Here is a 17,653-nt window from a genome sequence, read left to right on the forward strand (position 1 = left end):
TGGCACAGAAGGGGCTGAAGACCCAGAATCTTTTTTTTTTTTTTTTGGTCAGTCGTGGGGCTTGAACTCTGGGCCTGGGTGCTGTCCCTCAGCTCTTCAGCTCAAGGCGAGCGTTCTACCACTTGAGCTACAGCACCACTTCCGGTTTTCTGGTGGTTTATTGGAGATAGGAGTCTCACGGTCTCTCCTGCCTGGGCTGGCTTTGAACTGCGATCCTCAGATCTCAGCCTCCTGAGTAGCTAGGATTACAGGCGTGAGCCACCAGCGCCCGGCTAAGACTCAGAATCTTCAGGCTGGGGCTCCCTACTTCTCCTCCTATGAGGCAACACTATGGTCCCACAACACAAAGCCAGGGCTACCAGAATGAATGGGCAAGCCTTCCCCAGGGAAGGCAGCCTGTTTATTGAATACAGAGGATACATTTACAAATTGAGTACACAAAATAAATAACTGCACATTTTCTATCCATGGTCCAGTCCATGGCATGAAGGCCCACTGGGCCTATCAAAGGCCCACGACACCAAACTCCTTCAGAACCAGGTCTACCTGGGCAAGAGAGGATATAAATCCTCAGGACTTCAGGCCCCTAGAGACACTTGGAGAATTAGGGGAAAACTCTGAGGCCGGGAGGCATGGGTTCCCCACTGCCTCCTGCCCAGGGAAGAGTGGGACAGAGGGGGGAGTATATAAGGCACAGTCAACTTGGCACTGAGTGGTCTCTTTGGTTTGATTTCCCATTGAAGGTGGCACACACAGAAAGAAGAGGACTTGGCCCAAGGCTGCCCACTGGGAGGAGCTGAATGCAGGTCAAACTCCCCTTATAGTCCAGCTAAAGCCCAAGCTGGGCCCTGGCCCTTATCCGTTTAAAGCAGCCGTAGAGGAAAGAAAGCTTGAATTCCAGCCTGGATAGTGACTGGGGGGCAGGGGGAGTGGGGGTTGGTAAAGACACTAGGACAGCTATGGGGACACAGTTCTGGCTCAGTCCTCTGGGAAAACAGCCCCTCCCCCATCTAATAAGGACTCTAATAAGGACCTCTTCCAGCCTGAGATTCATCAAGGCCCAAAGTAGAAGGTTAATGCTGTGAAAGGAAGTGGGTACTTGGATGGACAGGGCAAGACAGCTCTCACAGCAAGACTAGTATCCCAGGCACCCAGAATTCAGAGGCCGATTACACAGTATGGCTAAGTTCCAGAAAGAGGTGCACAGAAGCAGAGCAGAAGGAGAACTGAACAGTCCAGGACCCTTTACTAATGCAGCAACTCCTTCCTTTCCATTTTAATTTGGAGGACTGAAGCTTTGCAAGAAGGCTGTGCATACTTAAGTCTAACACTAGATGGCGCCATCATCAAGCTGTAGAAGAGGGCAGAGCAGCACCTGAAGGGAAGGGCAATGGGCAGCGCCAAAGGATAGAATGGGGGACGGGGTGGGCGTGGGGGGAGCTCTGCCTTGGCTCAGGTGTCCCAATCCCCCAGGTAGCAGCAGTGGGACTCCTTTTAACCTTCCCACCTCATAGTGGGGAAGGAGACTTCTGGGAAATGCAATAGGCATCCAAGGGAGAGGGCAACAGTGGGTCCTGCAAAGAAGGTACTGAGGGTTTCATAACCCTCAGGAATCCGCTTATAAACAGAGGGGATAGATCCTGGGACAAGCCTGTCACGGATAAGGCTAAGGTCCATGCCACAGCTCTACCACTAGAGGTCCTGGCAAGTCTTGGAGCTGGGGGGGTTCTGGTGGCACCATGAAGGAAGACATCTTGGCTGGGATGCGAGCAGGTCCGAAGCACAGCACGCGCGCGTGTGTGCATGTGTGTGTGCGTGCGTGCGTGCGTGCGTGCGTGTGTGTGCGCGCGCGCGCGCGCACGTGTGTGTGTGTGTGTGTGTGTGTGTGTGTGTGTGTGTGTACTGAGATTTAAAATCAGGGCTCGTGCTCTTGCTTAGCTTTATCACTTATAGCTGGGCTCTACCACTTGAGCCATGCCTCCAGTTCTGGCCTTTGCTGGTTAACTGGAAATAACAATGTCTCAGGTTTGTCTACCAGGCTGACTTTGAACTACAAGCCTCAGATCTCAGCCTCCTGAGTAGCTAGGATTATAGCTGTTAGCCTTTGGCATCCAGCTGGAGCACAATCATAAGGATCAAGATGACATGGAATGTAGAGGGCTAGGAAAGAAAGTTCTGTGGAAGGAGGGGAGATCTAAAAGTAACAGTCCCAAAGGTCTTAGACCCTAAGAATCCCTCCACCCAGCACTGTAGGCCACTTTGGGTTTTTTTTGGTCGGTCCTGGGGCTTGAACTCTGGGCTTGGGTGCTGTCCCTGCGCTCTTCAGCTCAAAGCGAGTGCTCTACCGCTTGAGCCACAGCGCCACTTCCAGGTTTCTAGTGGTTTATTGGAGATAAGAGTCTCACAGACTTTGTTGCCCGGGCTGGCTTTGAACCGTGATCCTCAGATCTCAGCCTCCTGAGTAGCTAGGATTACAGGCATGAGCCACTGGCGCCCGGCTTGTAGGCTACTTTGGTCTGGGGAAAAAAGTCAAAGGATACGGGGTAAGTGATGATGAGGTCCTGTCCCTTCCCCTAACTCATAAGAGTACTGCCCACCAAAAAGGGGTAGCAGTGCCAGCTAAGGTTCCCAGTTAGGAGAGCGGAGGATGTCACTGTTCTCCAGGCCACCCATGGTAAGGACAGAGATTACTAAGGCACAGAGAAGGGGCTGGAGCCAGACATTCTCTTCGTACCACTAGCCATGGGGCCTACCTCCAGAGAGGGTGCTGATCTCAGACGGCACAGCAGAAAGCAGCGAGGCCGAGACTGTGTCATATCTAAGTCACAGCTGGTGGTTCAGCCATTATACTGCTGTTGATAGCGCAGGTTGAGCTCCCGCAGCTCTCGCTCCCGCACACGGCGAGACTTGTTGGAGCGTGTGGAGCGACTAGAACGTGTGGACTGGGCAGACTTGGTGCTTTGGCAGCGAGAGGAGGCACGCTTGAGGAGGTTCTGGGAGATGGATCTATGCAGATTCTTCATGGATGAAGAGGCTGCCATGCTCACTACCCACGGGTGCCTCAAGGCCTGTAGTGCAGTCATCCGAGCTCCAGGGTCCACTGTCAGCAGGCGGTCAATGAAGTCTTTGGCAAGGTTGGATACACTGGGCCAGGGCTGGAGGCCAAGGACAAGCATTAGAAGGAAATAGTCAACACTGGCCACCCTTCTGGATGATGCCGCCACCACAGCACTGGGACCTCCCAGCATCTTTGCACTCCCTAGAGAGAGGTTCTATCCAATCCCATGAATCCTTCTCACCCTCCCTTACGTACTCACTGCTGGCCCAGGTTACTGAGCAGGGGCTACTTTGGGTAGTTTTTCAGGGAGGAAAAGAATGTCCACTAACCCAGGGAATGCTTCTTTTAAGCATACTGGGGCTTGAACTCAGGGCTAGGCACTGTCACTTAGCTTTTTCGCTCAAGGCTAGCGTTTTACCACTTAAGCTACAGTCCTATTTCTGGCTTTTTGGTTGTTAACTGGAGATAAAAAGTCTCACAGACTTTCCTGCCTGGGCAGACTTTGAACTGCGATCCTTGTATTTCAGCCTCCTGAGTAGCTAGGGTTATAGGAGTGAGCCACTGGTGCCCAGTGACAGGGAACACTCTGGACCCACAGAGGTGGTTCTTAGGACCACCTATAACTCAGAGACTTTTTTTTTTTTTTTGGTTGTGTGGCTTGAAAGCTGGGCCTGGAAGCCGAGCACCGGTGGCTCACACCTGTAATCCTAGCTACTCAGGAGGCTGAGATCTGAGGATCACAATTCAAAGCCAGCCTGGGCAGGAAAGTCTGTGAAACTCTTATCTCCAATAAACCATCAGAAAACCAGAAGTGGCACTGTAGCTCAAGTGGTAGAGCACTAGCCTTGAGCTGACGAGCTGAGGGACAACGCTCAGGCCCAGAGTTCAAGCACCACACCGACCAAAAAAAAAAAAAAGCTGGGCCTAGGCACTGTCCCTCAGCTCTTCAGCTCAAGGCTAGCACTCTACTACTTAATCTACAGTGCCACTTCCAGTTTTCTGGTGGTTTATTGGAGATAAGAGTCTCACAGACTTTCTTGCCTGAGCTGGCTCTGAATCACAATCCTCAGATCTCAGCCTCCTGGGTAGCTAGGATGACAGGCATGAGCGACCGGCGCCTGGCACTCAGAGACACTTTAAAAAAGAATGACCCACCACATCTTACTCAGATCTCAGCTTCCTGAGTAGCTAGGATTACAGGTATCAACCTGAGGATCGCAGTTCAAAGCCAGCCCAGTCAGGAAAGACTGTTAGACTCCTATCTCCAATAAACCACCAGAAGACCAGAAGTGGCACCATAGCTCAACTGGTAGAGTGCTTGCCTTGAGCTGAAGAGGTAAGGAACAGCACGCAGGCCCAGAGTTCAAGCCCCATGACTGACAATTAAAAAAAGAAAAAGAAAAAAAAGAATATCCATGCTGCTCTGTCCTCCTATAGTCTCCAAGGGAAGAACTGACTGGGGTACTTACTGCAGCCCCACTTGATCTGTTGTGTAAATAGCTTCAAGACAGCTGAAAGCTCAGGCTGGATGACAGATTCTGCTCCTGCCCCTTGGTCTAGCCTGGCTAGATGAAGCACAATTCATCTGCAGAGGTAAAACTAGATTCACAAGCTAGGAATCTGAAGCATAGATAGATCAGAGGATTTCCCCACCTCCTATCCACTATATCCAGCCAAACCATGGACCCCCTACAGCTTGGAACCAGTCCAATGCAGTCTCAGAAGGGTCTCTCGCCAGACCTTACCAGTGGGCTTTAAGCATCGCTATCTCCAGAGTGGCACAAGCTCACTCTAGGCATCGACCCCTACTGCTTGTCAAGCAGCTAGCCTGTTAGTGCCAAAGCGAACCAGATTGATCTACCCCTCCTGCTCCCCAAGACGCTCGCCTCATCAATTACTGCATATGTACAGCTGTGTGCAGAATACCAATGGACTTATTTGTCTGAGGGCCAATCCAGCCCTCTCTGGCAGGCTCCAATGTGCTACATCTTTGAAGAGCTGGGAGCAGCTGTGTGGAGGGGGCTAGGGGAGGTGTACCTAAGCCAATGTGATTCAAGTCTTCCTGACCAATGGTCCTTAGTTTAACCTTTGTATGATGAAGAACTTGCTAAGGGAAATCAAGGTGGCAACACAGGGAGGTGGTCCTCATCCAGCCTGCTGACCATGAGGCAAGAGCTTAGGTTGATTCCAGAATAGCAGCCCCTAGAAGCCATGTCAAGGCTCTTGGACAGGACTCACCCACTACCACACTTCCAGCCTCAAGCCCAAAACAGAACCTTCTAAGAGAAAGTATTCATAGCTCATCCTTCCTGCTTCCCTGAAATACTTAGGCCCCTGGAACCTAAGTATGTCTTGTCAGCCTACATTTGGGTGGCTTTGGAGCATTCAGGGCATGGAGGAAAAATAAAAAAAAGAAAAATAATAAACAACATGGTTTCCACAGTTCCATCTGCTTGCTTTAGGTGAAGGACAGAACTCTGACCTCAGTACATTATACTTGGGGCCAGACCACGGACATTCATGGGCCTCAGGTGGCTGACAGATGGACGGACTCCAAATAGCAGCTGGTCAGTCTCCCAGAGGCTTCCATCTGTGTATGAACTGCCAGGAAATATTAATAAGATAGTTGGCTTTATTTCTAGACATTAAGTATTCAGCCTGCTCTGGGGTCAGAACATAGTTTCAGTACCTACACTTTCCTACCTACATTCTCCACAGATTTCTGGAGTTGTATGAGAGGGAGGTAGGGCCTGAACCAAAGTTGTGAGAAAAGTGACAGGGTCTCTGCTCTGCTCAAGTTGGCTGCCTTTCTCCAGAGTCCAAAGTCCCTAAAGATCTCCTTGTCCCTTTACAATTAGGGTACCTAACACTTGACAGTATATAAAATCAGAGAAGCCATAACAAAGAGGAGAAAGGAGCTGGGCACTGTTGGCTTGAGCCTGTAATCCTAGCTACTCAGGAGGCTGAGATCTGAGGATCACGGTTCAAAACCAGCCCAGGCAGGAAAGTCTGTGAGACTCATCTCCAATAAACCACCAGAAAATTGGAAGTGGTGCTGTAGCTCAAAGTGGTAAAGCACTAGGCTTGAGCAAAAGAGCTCAAAGACAGTGCCTAGGCCCAGAGTTTAAGCCCTATGACTGACAAAAACACAACAAAACAAAGAAGAGAAGGGATCCCTCTGATGAATATTTCACCTACCTTGCCTCCTTATCCCCTACTTCTGGTAGATCAAAACTGTTCCTCAGTATTCTAGTCTAATTATCCCTTCAGAAGGAAAGACTAAAACAGAAAGGCATTCTGGCTACCCTCCTCCCTGCCCCTTCCTATTGGGTTGAAGAGTCTGTCAAGAACATTTCCTGGGGCTGGGAAGGTGGCTCAGTGGTAGAGCGCTTGCCTTGCAAGCCTGAGGCCCTGGGTTCGATTCCTCAGCACCACATAAGCAAAGAAAAAAAAGCCGGAAGTGGCATTGCGGCTCAAGCGCTAGAGCGCTAGCCTTGAGCTGAAGAGCTGAGGGACAGCGCCCAGGCTCAGAGTTCAGGCGCCACGACCGGACCAAAAAAAAAAAAGAACATTTCTTAACTGTATGCTCAGGCCTGTAACCCTAGCTACCCGGAGGTTAAGATCCAAAAATAGCAGTTCAAAGCCAGCCTGGGTAAGAAAGTCTATGAGACTCTTATCTCCAATTAACTGCCCAAGAGGAGCTCAGTGATAGAGCACTAGCCTGGAGCAAAAAAAGCTCAGGGACGGTGACTATGCACTGAGTCCAAGCTCCAGGACTGGCATCAAAATAGGGAGGTGGGGGAGAGAAGAGGAGAACATTTCTTGAAGCACTCAGTGATCTTACCTTGAGGCTTTTTCACTCAAGGCTTGCAATTTACTTGAGCCACTGCTCCACGTCTAGGTTTTTGGTGGTTAATTGGAGATAAGAATTCACAGACTATCCTGCCAGAGCTGGCTTTGAACCTTGATCCTAATCTAATTTCTAAAGTTCTAGATCTAAGGACCGAAGGCTTCCCATCTTTTTTCCCCATTTCTAGGCTATATGTAAGACACGTAGCACACCATCTGACAGCTGATCTCTGATCATTTGGGCCTCCTTGTCCAGCTCATGCCTCTGGGAAGGCTCTCTAGCAGGCTCTTCCACACAGAGCAGCCAGGGGAAGGAGGGAGTAATAAAGCTGAGCTGAGCAACTATGACTCAGTCCTTCCCTCTACTTTGTCTCTAGATGTATTTTTGCATTTGCAGGCCTAGTACTCCCACCCTCAAAGGCCTCCTTTCTGTACTTACGTGGGCCTGAATGAGAGCACAGAAAAGGGCACAGAAGACATTCTGGGCAACAAAGATTTGAATTTACTAAGAGAGCAGAACTTGCAGAATGACAACAAGAATAGCACACACTGATGCTGCCCACAAGGATTAAGTGTTTTGAAAAATTTAGCAAGATTGTTGGACACTTAGTGGTAGTGGAGCCAACATGCCCTCTTCAGGTCAAGACGTCATCATCCTGGTCCCCAGACCTATCAAGATCCACACCCTTGTACCCATTATCTTACCCATGTAATTGTAACCCCTCTGTACAGTATGTTCACAATAAAAAAATTAAAAAAAAAAGATCCACACCCTGAGACACCCCCCCGCAGGGGTCTGGCAAAGGGTAGGCAGCAGGAAAAAGGATGTGGAAGGAAAGGGAAATTTTGTTATTTTTATTTTGAGCTAAGGTCTCACTATTTAGCCCAGGCTAACCTTGAATTTGCAATCCTTAGCCTCCCACATGCTAGAATTACAGTCATGAGTTACCATATATTGCTGATCTTTGTTTTTCTAAAACAGGTGTTTGGCTATGTTACCTCAGCTGGTCTTAAACTTACTACTGGGTTAGCCGGGTGCTCACGCCTGTAATCCTAGCTACTCAGGAGGCTGAGATCTGAGGATCACAGTTCAAAGCCAGCCCAGGCAGGAAAGTCTGTGAGACTCTTATCTCCAATTAACGACCAGAAAACTGGAAGTGGTGTTGTGGCTCAAGTGGTAGAGCACTTGCCTTGAGCTGACAAAACAAAACTCCTGGGCTAAGTAATCCTCCCATCTCTGCTTCTGGAGCTACAGGTACATTTTACTGCCATCAGCTGAGAACAGATTTTTTATTTATTTATTTATTTATTTGCTGGTCATGGGGCCTTAACTCTGGGCTTGGGCTTGGACGCTGTCCCTGAGCTCTTCAGTTCAAGGCTAGTGCTCTACCACTTGAGCCACAGTGCCACTTCTGGCTTTTTCTGCTTATGTGATGCTGAGGAATCGAACCCTGGGGCCTCCTGTATGCAAGGTAAGCACTCTACCACTAATCCACCTTCCCAGCCCCAGAACAGATTTTTGGGGTGTGTGTGTTGCTACAGATTGAACACCACTGAGCTACATACCCAATCCTGGGGTGTGTGTGTGTGTGTGTGTGTGTGTGTGTGTGTGTGTGTGTGTGTGTGTGTGTGTGTGTGTGTGTGTGTGTGTGTGTGTGTGTGTGTGTGTGTGTGTGTGTGTGTGTGTGTGTGTGTGTGTGTGTGTGTGTGTGTGTGTGTGTGTGTGTGTGTGTGTGTGTGTGTGTGTGTGTGTGTGTGTGTGTGTGTGTGTGTGTTGCTACAGATTGAACACCACTGAGCTACATACCCAATCCTCTGTGTGTGTGTGTGTGTGTGTGTGTGTTGCTACAGATTGAACACCACTGAGCTACATACCCAATCCTGTGTGTGTGTGTGTGTTGCTACAGATTGAACACCACTGAGCTACATACCCAATCCTGTGTGTGTGTGTGTGTGTGTGTGCGCGCGCGCTACAGATTGAACACCACTGAGCTACATACCCAATCCTGTGTGTGTGTGTGTGTGTGTGTGTGTGTGTGTGTGTGCACTACAGACTGAACACCACTGAGCTACATACCCAATCCTGGGTGTGTGTGTGTGTTGCTACAGATTGAACACCACTGAGCTACATACCCAATCCTGGGGTTTCAAAAAGAGGCAGATTCCAGCTATACAAAAGGCTGAATGAAGCTGGAGAATCTCTTGAGCTCAGGCATTAAGAAGAGACCAGCCTGGGCAACAGAAGTGAGACTCTGTAAATAAACAAATAAATGTCTAGCTCAGTGGTAGAGTGCTTGCTTAATGTGTAAGGCCCTGAGCGTACACACAAGCAGGAAAGAAAGAGAAAGAAAGAAAGAAAGAAAGAAAGAAAGAAAGAAAGAAAGAAAGAAAGAAAGAAAGAAAGAAAGAAAGAAAGAAAGGAAGGAAGGAAGGAAGGAAGGAAGGAAGGAAGGAAGGAAGGAAGGAAGGAGAAGGAAGGAAGGAAGGAAGGAAGGAAGGAAGGAAGGAAGGAAGGAAGGAAGGAAGGAAGGAAGGAAAGGGTCAGCTGCTAGTAGCTCATGTCTTTATAATCCTAGCTACTCAAGATAGGGGTTTAAAGCCAACCCTGGCAGGAAAGTCTGTGAGGCTTTTATCTACAATTAACCATCAGAAAACCCGGAAGTGGCACTGTGGCTCAAAGTGGGAGGGCTCTAGCCCTGAGCAAAAGAGCTCAGGGACAGTGCCTAGGCACTGAGTTCAAGCCCCATGATGAGAGAGAGAGAGAGAGAGAGAGAGAGAGAGAGAGAGAGAGAGAGAGAGAGAGAGAGAGAGAGAGAGAGAGAGAGAGAGAGAGAGAGAGAGAGAGAGAGAGAGAGAGAGAGAGAGAGAGAGAGAGAGAGAGAGAGAGAGAGAGAGAGGAGGAGAGAGAGAGGAGAGAGAGAGAGAGAGAGAGAGAGAGAGAAATGAAAAAGCTTGACAACTTAAAGGTTAGTAAAGTTCTGAAACTTGAGATGAGTAACAAACTCTAATCTTGTGCCCCCCACTTGTCCCTACAAAGTGAAGGGAAAGGAGGATAAAAGAAAACAACTCAAGAGTCAAGGATTCTAGCACCATGGCTCACTACTTAGAAGACTGAAATCTGAGAATTGAGATTTGAAGCCAGCCCAGGAAAACAAATCTAAGAAACTTTTATCTCCAATCAACCAGCAAAAAGCTGAAAGTGGAGATACGGTTCAAGTGGTAAAGCACCAGCCTTCAGCAAGAAAGCTAAGCAAGAGCATAAAGTCCTGAGTTCAAGCCCCAATACTAGCATATACCCAAACACACAAAACAAAACAAATTAATTTTAAAAAATTCTGAGCTAGACACCAATGGCTCGCACCTGTAAATCCTCTACTCAGGAGGCTGAGATTTGAGGATAGTGATTCAAAGCCAGCCTGAGTGTTTTAAATTTATGAGACTCTTATCTCCAATTAACTACCAAAAAGCCAGAAATGGAGCTATGGCCTCAAGTGGTAGAGGCTAGCTTTGAGCACAAAAGCTCAAGGACAGCATTCAGGCCTTGAGTTCAACCCCCAGGATCAGCACACACACCCACGCATGCACGCATGCATGCATGCACACACACACACACACACAGTTCCACTTTTGGCTTTTTTGCTGGTTATTTGACAATAAGAGTCTCAACAGCCCTTCCTGCTAGGGCCAGCTTTGAACCACAATCCTCAGATCTCAGCTTCCAGAATAGCTAGGATTACAGGCATAAGCCACAAGCGCCTGGAGCAATGTGTGCTTTTAACAATGCCCTGGAATAGCCCTAGAAGGTTCTAGGTAGAACCTTGCTACAGAGCAATCTCTTATTTTTACTGGAAGGTTCAACTGAGGCCAACTGGTTTCCAAAATCCAAACTGGCTCAAAAAACAAAAAACTTTCTTATTCTAATTTCTTTCTTTTTTGTTTTTTTGGTCATGGGGCTTGAACTCTGGGCCTGGGCGCTGTCCCTCAGCTCTTCAGCTCAAGGCTAGCACTCTATCACTTGAACTGCACCACCACTTCTGGCTTTTTCTGTTTATGTGGTGCAGAGGCAAGCACTCTACCACTGAGCCACCTTCGTAACCCCTCTTGTTCTAATTTCTGATGCAGCTTGGAACCTCGGTGGCTGACAGTAACTCACAGACACTGTGGTCTCTGTACCTGGAGCCCTAGGTACACAGGACTTGGCTCAGAGCAGCTACTTGGTCAGCCGGGAATGGAAGAATGAGTGAGAAGATGAAGGTGACAAGTCTTCTGCTCCAAGCCAGCTGGGTACCATGAGTACCATGTAAGCATCAGACCAAGGCATTGAGGCAGGAAGAAAAGTGACCCTGTAAAATGGGAGGACTAAGGAAGAGGAGTCTAGAAAGTTACAGCCAGTGAGGATGGTTGGTCCAGGTCATGATAAAACATCCCTTTAACAGAGATACAGCTCTATTGCAGTGAGGGCAGAGGGGAGGAACGTGGGAGGCCATGAGTGGATCTGAAGAAGTCTAAATATAGGAGAGATGACAGCCTGGCAGATCCCAGACCTAGAAAGCCTAGAAGGCAACAGGGCCTGTGAGAGGACAGTGCTGTCCAGATGGAGAGACAATGAAAAGAGCAGGAAAGGGAGGGGACAGCTGGCACTCCAGTGATGACTCTGAGCACAAGGAATGATATTCCCTTTTGTTGAAGAGACATTGAGGGCTGGGGGTGGAAAGTGGCAGTGATGAAAAGCAGCTCTGACCTGGGCTAGTAAGCTGCTGGAGGTGGTTAGAGAAAAGCCTTTCAGTAGGAAGGGCTGAATACAACAGTGTGGGGGTGGCATCCACTTCTGCCACCACAGGAAAGATCTTGCTCTTGAGAAGTGTGTAAGCAGAGCCAGAAGCAACAGGAGAATGCCTAAAAGACTAAGCTGGGATAAGGGCATTTGTTTGTAATCTCGGTTTCTCAGAGGCAAGCAGATTACAAATTCAAGGAATGCCCAGGTAAAGGCAGTACAAGACTCAATCAAAAACAAAATAAAAACTTAAGAGCTGGGGTGTAGTTCAAGTGGTAGAGTGCTTGCTTAGCATGAACAAGGCTTTGTTCCAGTCCCAACAATGTGGAGGTGGGGGTGGGAGGGAATACCTAGAGGATTAGACTCCAATGAACCTAACAGTTGGTCTAGAGGTGGCACATCAAAAGACTTGGCTCTTCTCCACTAAGAGCTTGTCTCCTAACTTTCCTTTCCCACCCCTGAAACAGCTGCCTCTACCTTCCTAAAAAAAGGTCTCCAACCACGGATAGATCTCCAAGGACACTGACAAACGGCCCAAATTATGCCACTTTCCAGTGACTAGTGAGAATCTGGCCTAAGGGTTTCACTCCTGCAATAGATGATGGGTATTTTATCTGTTGAAAACATACAGAAGTGGAGACAGCCCTTCCTGTGAGATCCCTTCTAGACAGGTAAAGAAAGAGCTTCTCAAACATTTAACATCCAGGGCTAGGAAGGTGGCTCAGTGGTAGAATGCTTGCCTGGCATGCATGAGGTCCCAGGGTTCGATTCCTCAGGATCCTCATGGATCTCTCATGTTGCTTAGGCAGACTTACTCAGGGCTTAGGGTAAGATCTTTTTCTTTTTGGTCGGTCTTGGGACTTGAACTTTGGGCCTGGGCGCTGTTCCTCAGCTCTTCAGCTCAAGGCTAGTGCTCTACCACTTGAGCCACAGCGCCACTTCCAGTTTTCTGATTTATTGGAGATAAGAGTCTCACAGACTTTCCTGCCCAGGCTGGCTTTGAACTGTGACCTCAGATCTCATCCTCCTGAGTAGCTAGGATTACAGGTGTGAACTACCAGTGCCCAGCAGGGTAAGATCTTTTATTTTTGTTTTAGGTGGTCCTGGAGTTTGAATTCAGGGCCTCATTGCTAGGCAAGCTCTCTACTACTAGATCCATGCCTCTAACCCTGAGATAAGGTTTTATCTTTAATTCACTGCACCTGTGCCTTCAGGGAATAGGAAGAGATAGCATACATAAACCAGGCTGCATGTCTATACTGCCAATATCCATCACCCAGACAGCACCAAGATATGCCATATCCTCTGCACCTAATGGTATCTTCAACATCCCGAGGTGTTAGTCTTTCTTTTCTTTTCTTTTTTTTTCTTTCTTTCCTTCCTTCCTTCCTTCCTTCCTTCCTTCCTTCCTTCCTTCCTTCCTTCCTTCCTTCCTTCTCTCTTTCTCTTTCTCTTTGTCTTTTTAAAAATTAGCTTAAGGGCTGGGAAGGTAGCTCAGTGGTAGAGTGCTTGCCTTGTATGCATGAGGCACTGGGTTCAATTCCTCAGCACCATATAAACAGAAAAAGCCAGAAGGGGCACTGTGACTCAAGTGGTAGAGCACTAGCTTTGAGCTAAAGAGCTGAGGGACAGCGCCCAGACCCAGGGTTCAAGACCCATGACCAACAAAAAAAAAAAAAAATAGCTTAAATTAATAGAGTCACTTTAAGAAGTGGAGAACCAAGCTATTCTAGAGGTCTAGAGGCTGAGGCAGGAAAATCACTTGAGTCCAGGAGTTCAGGATCAGCTGAGCAATCTAGAAAGACTCCTTTCCTTAGAATGAAAAAGGAGGCAGAGGAGGGGAAGAGGGGGGCTGGGAAGGTGGCTCAGTGGTAGAGTGCTTGCCTTGCATGCATGAGGCCCTGGGTTTGATTCCTCAGCACCACATAAGCAAAAAGAAAAAAAAGCTGGAAGTGATGCTGTGGCTCAAGTGGTAGAACGCTAGCCTTGAGCTGAAGCGCTGAGGGACAGCGCCCAGGCCCAGAGTTCAGGCCCCACGACCGGACCCAATAAATAAATAAATAAATAAAAAAGAAAAAAAGAAAAAGGAGGCAGAGGAGGGGAAGAGGAACAGAAGCTGGGTACTGGTGGTTCATGACTATAATCCTATCTACTCAAAAGGCTGAGATAGGGGCTGGGAGGGTGGCTCAGTGGTAGAGCGCTTGCCTTGCATGCATGAGGCACTGGGTTTGATTCCTCAGCACCACATAAGCAGAAAAAAAAAAGCCGGAAGTGGTGCTATGGCTCAAGTGGTAGAGCGCTAGCCTTGAGCTGAAGAGCTGAGGGACAGCACCCAGGCCCAGAGTTCAGGCCCACGACCGGACCCCCTTCCCCCCCCCCAAAAAAAAAGTCTGAGATAGGGCTGGGAAGGTGGCTCAGTGGTAGAGTGCTTGCCTAGCATGCATGAGGCCCTGGGTTCAATTCTTCAGCGCCACATAAACAGAAAAAGCCAGAAGTGGTGCTGTGACTCAAGTGGTAAAGCGCTAGCCTTGAGCTGAAGAGCTGAGGGGCAGCTCCTAGAGTTCAAGCCCCACAACCGACAAAAAAAAAAAAAAGAAGAAGGCTGAGATATGAGAATCCAGTTTAAAGCCAGCCCAAACATGAAACTCTGAGACTCTTTTTTTTTTTTTTGTCAGTCCTGGGGCTTGAACTCAGTGCCCGAGCTTCTTTTGCTCAGGTTAGCACTTGAGCCACAATGCCATGCATGCTAGGAAGCACTCTACCACTGAGTCACATTCCCAGCTCCTCTGAGAGACTCTTATTTCCAACTAGTGACCACAAAGCCAGAAATAAGAGCTATGGCTCAAGTGCTAGAATGTCAGCAAGATGAAGGTAAAGAGAGTCAGGGAAGAGCTGAGATGAGGATACAAACGCCTTCTCTACAACTCATCCTACCACAGGGTGATGTGTACACTCAGTGCCTTTCAACCCCAAATGGATGGATGGCCAGCCTTCAGCTCAGAGACCCATCATTGACAAGTGACCTTCGCTACCTCTTATTCCCTGGGCAGTGACGGAGTGAGTTTCCTTGCCAACCTGAACTATCTGCCCATCACCCATTCACCTGAACGAGGCTTTGTGAGAGGTCTGTGCTCAAGCCCACTTGTTCCTGGTGTAGTCACCCAGAACTCACCCACAACTCAGACTACTCAAGCGAGGAGGGTGGCAATTCAGACTGCTGAATTCAACAGACAGTAGAACTGATGATGGCATCACTCTGCCATCAATCCTCCAAGAGCTTCTTCATACGCCCTGTCTCTAGGAATAGAACTCTTGACAACAGTAATGACATCAGGCCAAGGATGTCACATTTCAGGTCAAGTGAAGCATAGCAGCTCTTCCTGAAAGGACTCTATTAGTCCTCTAGTATGAGTCTACATGTGATTCACCATCTATCTATATCATTCCTTTAAAAACAGCTCCTCCAGCTTTCTGGGGTCTTGGCCTCCTGAGGCAGGTAGTTCACCTCTCAAGGTGGTTTTGTATGCCTTTGGCCTCCTCTCACCTTCATACAGCTCTTCCTTACATCTGGCAACATATGTCTCTCTTCACTTCCAATCTATTCTCTTTACATTAGACCTCTGATAAAATTCATATTTTTCATCTCAAACTCATCTTCTTTCATATTCCCTCCTCTTTTTTTTTTTTTGGTTGGTCATGGGGCTTGAACTCTGGGCCTGAGCGCTGTCCCTGAGCTCTTCAGCTCAAGGCGAGCGCTCTACCACTTGAGCTACATTGCCATTTCTGGTTTTTCTGGAGGTTTATTGGAGATAAGAGTCTCACGGAGTTTCCTGCCCAGGCTGGCTTTGAACCCTGATCCTCAAATCACAGCCTCCTGAGTAGCTAGATTACAGGTGTAAGCCACCAGCGCCCAGCCCCTCCTCTTTTAAGAGTCATAAATTTGCCCTAAGAAATGCGTAGCATATACTGTCCTAGGTTTTTCAAATGCTTCCCTGACTTGAGCCCACAGCCAGCAACCTTCTAAATCCTCAAGAGTCTCTAATTTGTCCTTTCACAGTCTCCAGAAGAAAGTGCTCCCCACTGGCTGGTAGCCCCATCCGCCTGCCAACAGTTGCATTTGGGACATAACCAGGGCATCACCAATAAACACAGCTGCTTCCCTCAGGAGAAGCCAGTTCTTCACAGTTACTATTTACAAATGTTCCAGTACAACCAACTAAACTGAGGTTTAGACAAAGACTGCAGGGAGCCAGACACCAGTAACTCACACCTGTAATCCTAGCTACTCAGGAGGTTGAGAGCTGAGATCACAGTTCAAAGCCAGCCTAGTAAGGAAAGTCAGTGAGTCTCCTATCTCCAATTAACTACCAAAGAGCCATAAGTAGAGCTCAAGTGGTAGAGTGCTAGTCTGGAGCACAAAAGCTCAGGGTCAGTGCCCAGACACACTCACACCGGGAGCCGCAAACGTATGCCTCTTTGATTGCAGCAGAGGAACATAATCTTTAAACCCAGTCTTTTAGCTTCAGTAGGAACAATAAGCCTGAGTTTAATCTTTCCCCCATTCATCTGTCATTCCCCACTATAGATAACCAGTTTATAAGACTGCAAGTTCCAATTAGATAAACTGTCCAATCAACATCTGCCATAATAGGAATTATTGGATGAATCTATAGACTTTTGTACAAGAGTCTTTCCTTTGTCAGCAGTTTAGGAAACCTTTATCCCTCCCTCTAACTATACTTGCATACTCCTGCAAATTCCTGCAGAGGACACTTACAGGAGCAAGTATTAAGGCAAGAGCCATAATGGTCAGTAATATCTAGACCTTTCAACAGTGTGGCATCATGCAGAGATCTAGGAGCCAGAATTCCTGAAGCACTATCAGCCTCCCAATCTTCTGGCATTCATGGATCTATCTTAAGATAATAGTTTTAGCTTAACCTAGGAATTTGTATGATCGTGCCTATAGCTGAATCTGCTCCATGAGCCACTGTCCAAGAGACTGCCTCCTGCTCTTTCTTGTACTTATGTGCATGCTGTTCTACTCTGCCCAGTCTCCTGCCTCCTGGATATCTTCTGAAGTCCATGTCACACCTCCATAACTGTTACTGATAATCCATCTCAGGACATCATTATGGCAGTCTCAATACTTACTTCTTTTTTAATTTTTTGTTTTTTATTTTTATTTTTTGGTCTTTCATGGGACTTTAACTTGGGGCTTGGACAATGTCCCTGAGCAGTTTTGCTCAAGGCTAGCACTCTACCACTTTGAGCCATAGCACTACTTCCTGTTTTTCTGGCGGTTAATTGGAGATAAGAGTCTTATTGACTTTCCTGCTTGTGCTGGCTTTGAACTGAGATTCTCAAGTTTCAGCTTTCTGAGTACCTAGGATTACAGGTTGAGCTATCAGTACCCAGCTAATACTTGTTCCTTTAAGTGTAGTCTGCAGGTCCATAGCACCAACGCTACCTGAATACCTGACAGAATGAAAACTCTCAGGCTCCACCTGGACCTACTGGATTCAAATCTCTATTTTAAAATCCTAGGGGATTTTTATGATTTTATAGGCTCATGCCTGTAATTTTACCTCTTCAGGGAGCTGAAATCTGAGGACTACGGTTCAAAGTCAGCCTGGGCAAGAAAGTCTGTAAGACTCTTATCTCCAATTAACTACCAAAAACCCTGAAATGGGGCTGTGGCTCAAAGTAGTAGAGCACGATCCTTGAGCACAAAAACTCAGGGACAACACCCAGGCCCTGAGTTCAAGCCCCAGGACCTGCACCAAAAATAAATAGTCTTAGAAGTACTAACCTCTACCTCTCTCTATCTGAGCTCTGGCTTCTCTTTACTTTTTTATAGTGGTAAAGACAACCAACAGAAATACGACACAGCAATCACCCCTTGCAATCACTCACTTCATAACCAGAGGGTCTCCTCAGTAGAACAGACAACACCAACTTCTTTTACAGCT

The 17,653-nt window shown here is 47.8% G+C and overlaps 1 protein-coding gene across 2 annotated transcripts in view; it reads right to left on the bottom strand.

The window, feature by feature from the left end:
• Nucleotides 1–356: 356 nt before the first annotated feature.
• LOC138815392 (serine/threonine-protein kinase H1) overlaps nt 357–17,653 on the bottom strand; it is a 30,477-nt gene continuing 13,180 nt past the window's right edge. The window contains exon 3 of one of the 2 annotated variants that reach the window (XM_070004755.1): nt 357–3,155. In XM_070004755.1, coding sequence (XP_069860856.1) covers nt 2,838–3,155 — 318 coding nt within the window. In that variant the 3' untranslated portion in view covers nt 357–2,837. Of the gene's footprint in view, nt 3,156–4,540; nt 4,644–17,653 lie in introns of those variants that run through there. The other variant, XM_070004758.1, reaches the window with a different exon arrangement.

The sequence above is a fragment of the Dipodomys merriami genome, unplaced genomic scaffold (genome assembly GCF_024711535.1).
Source record: "Dipodomys merriami isolate MVZ:Mamm:240054 unplaced genomic scaffold, mDipMer1.0.p SCAF_64, whole genome shotgun sequence".
In the NCBI taxonomy this organism is placed as follows: Eukaryota; Metazoa; Chordata; class Mammalia; order Rodentia; family Heteromyidae; genus Dipodomys; species Dipodomys merriami.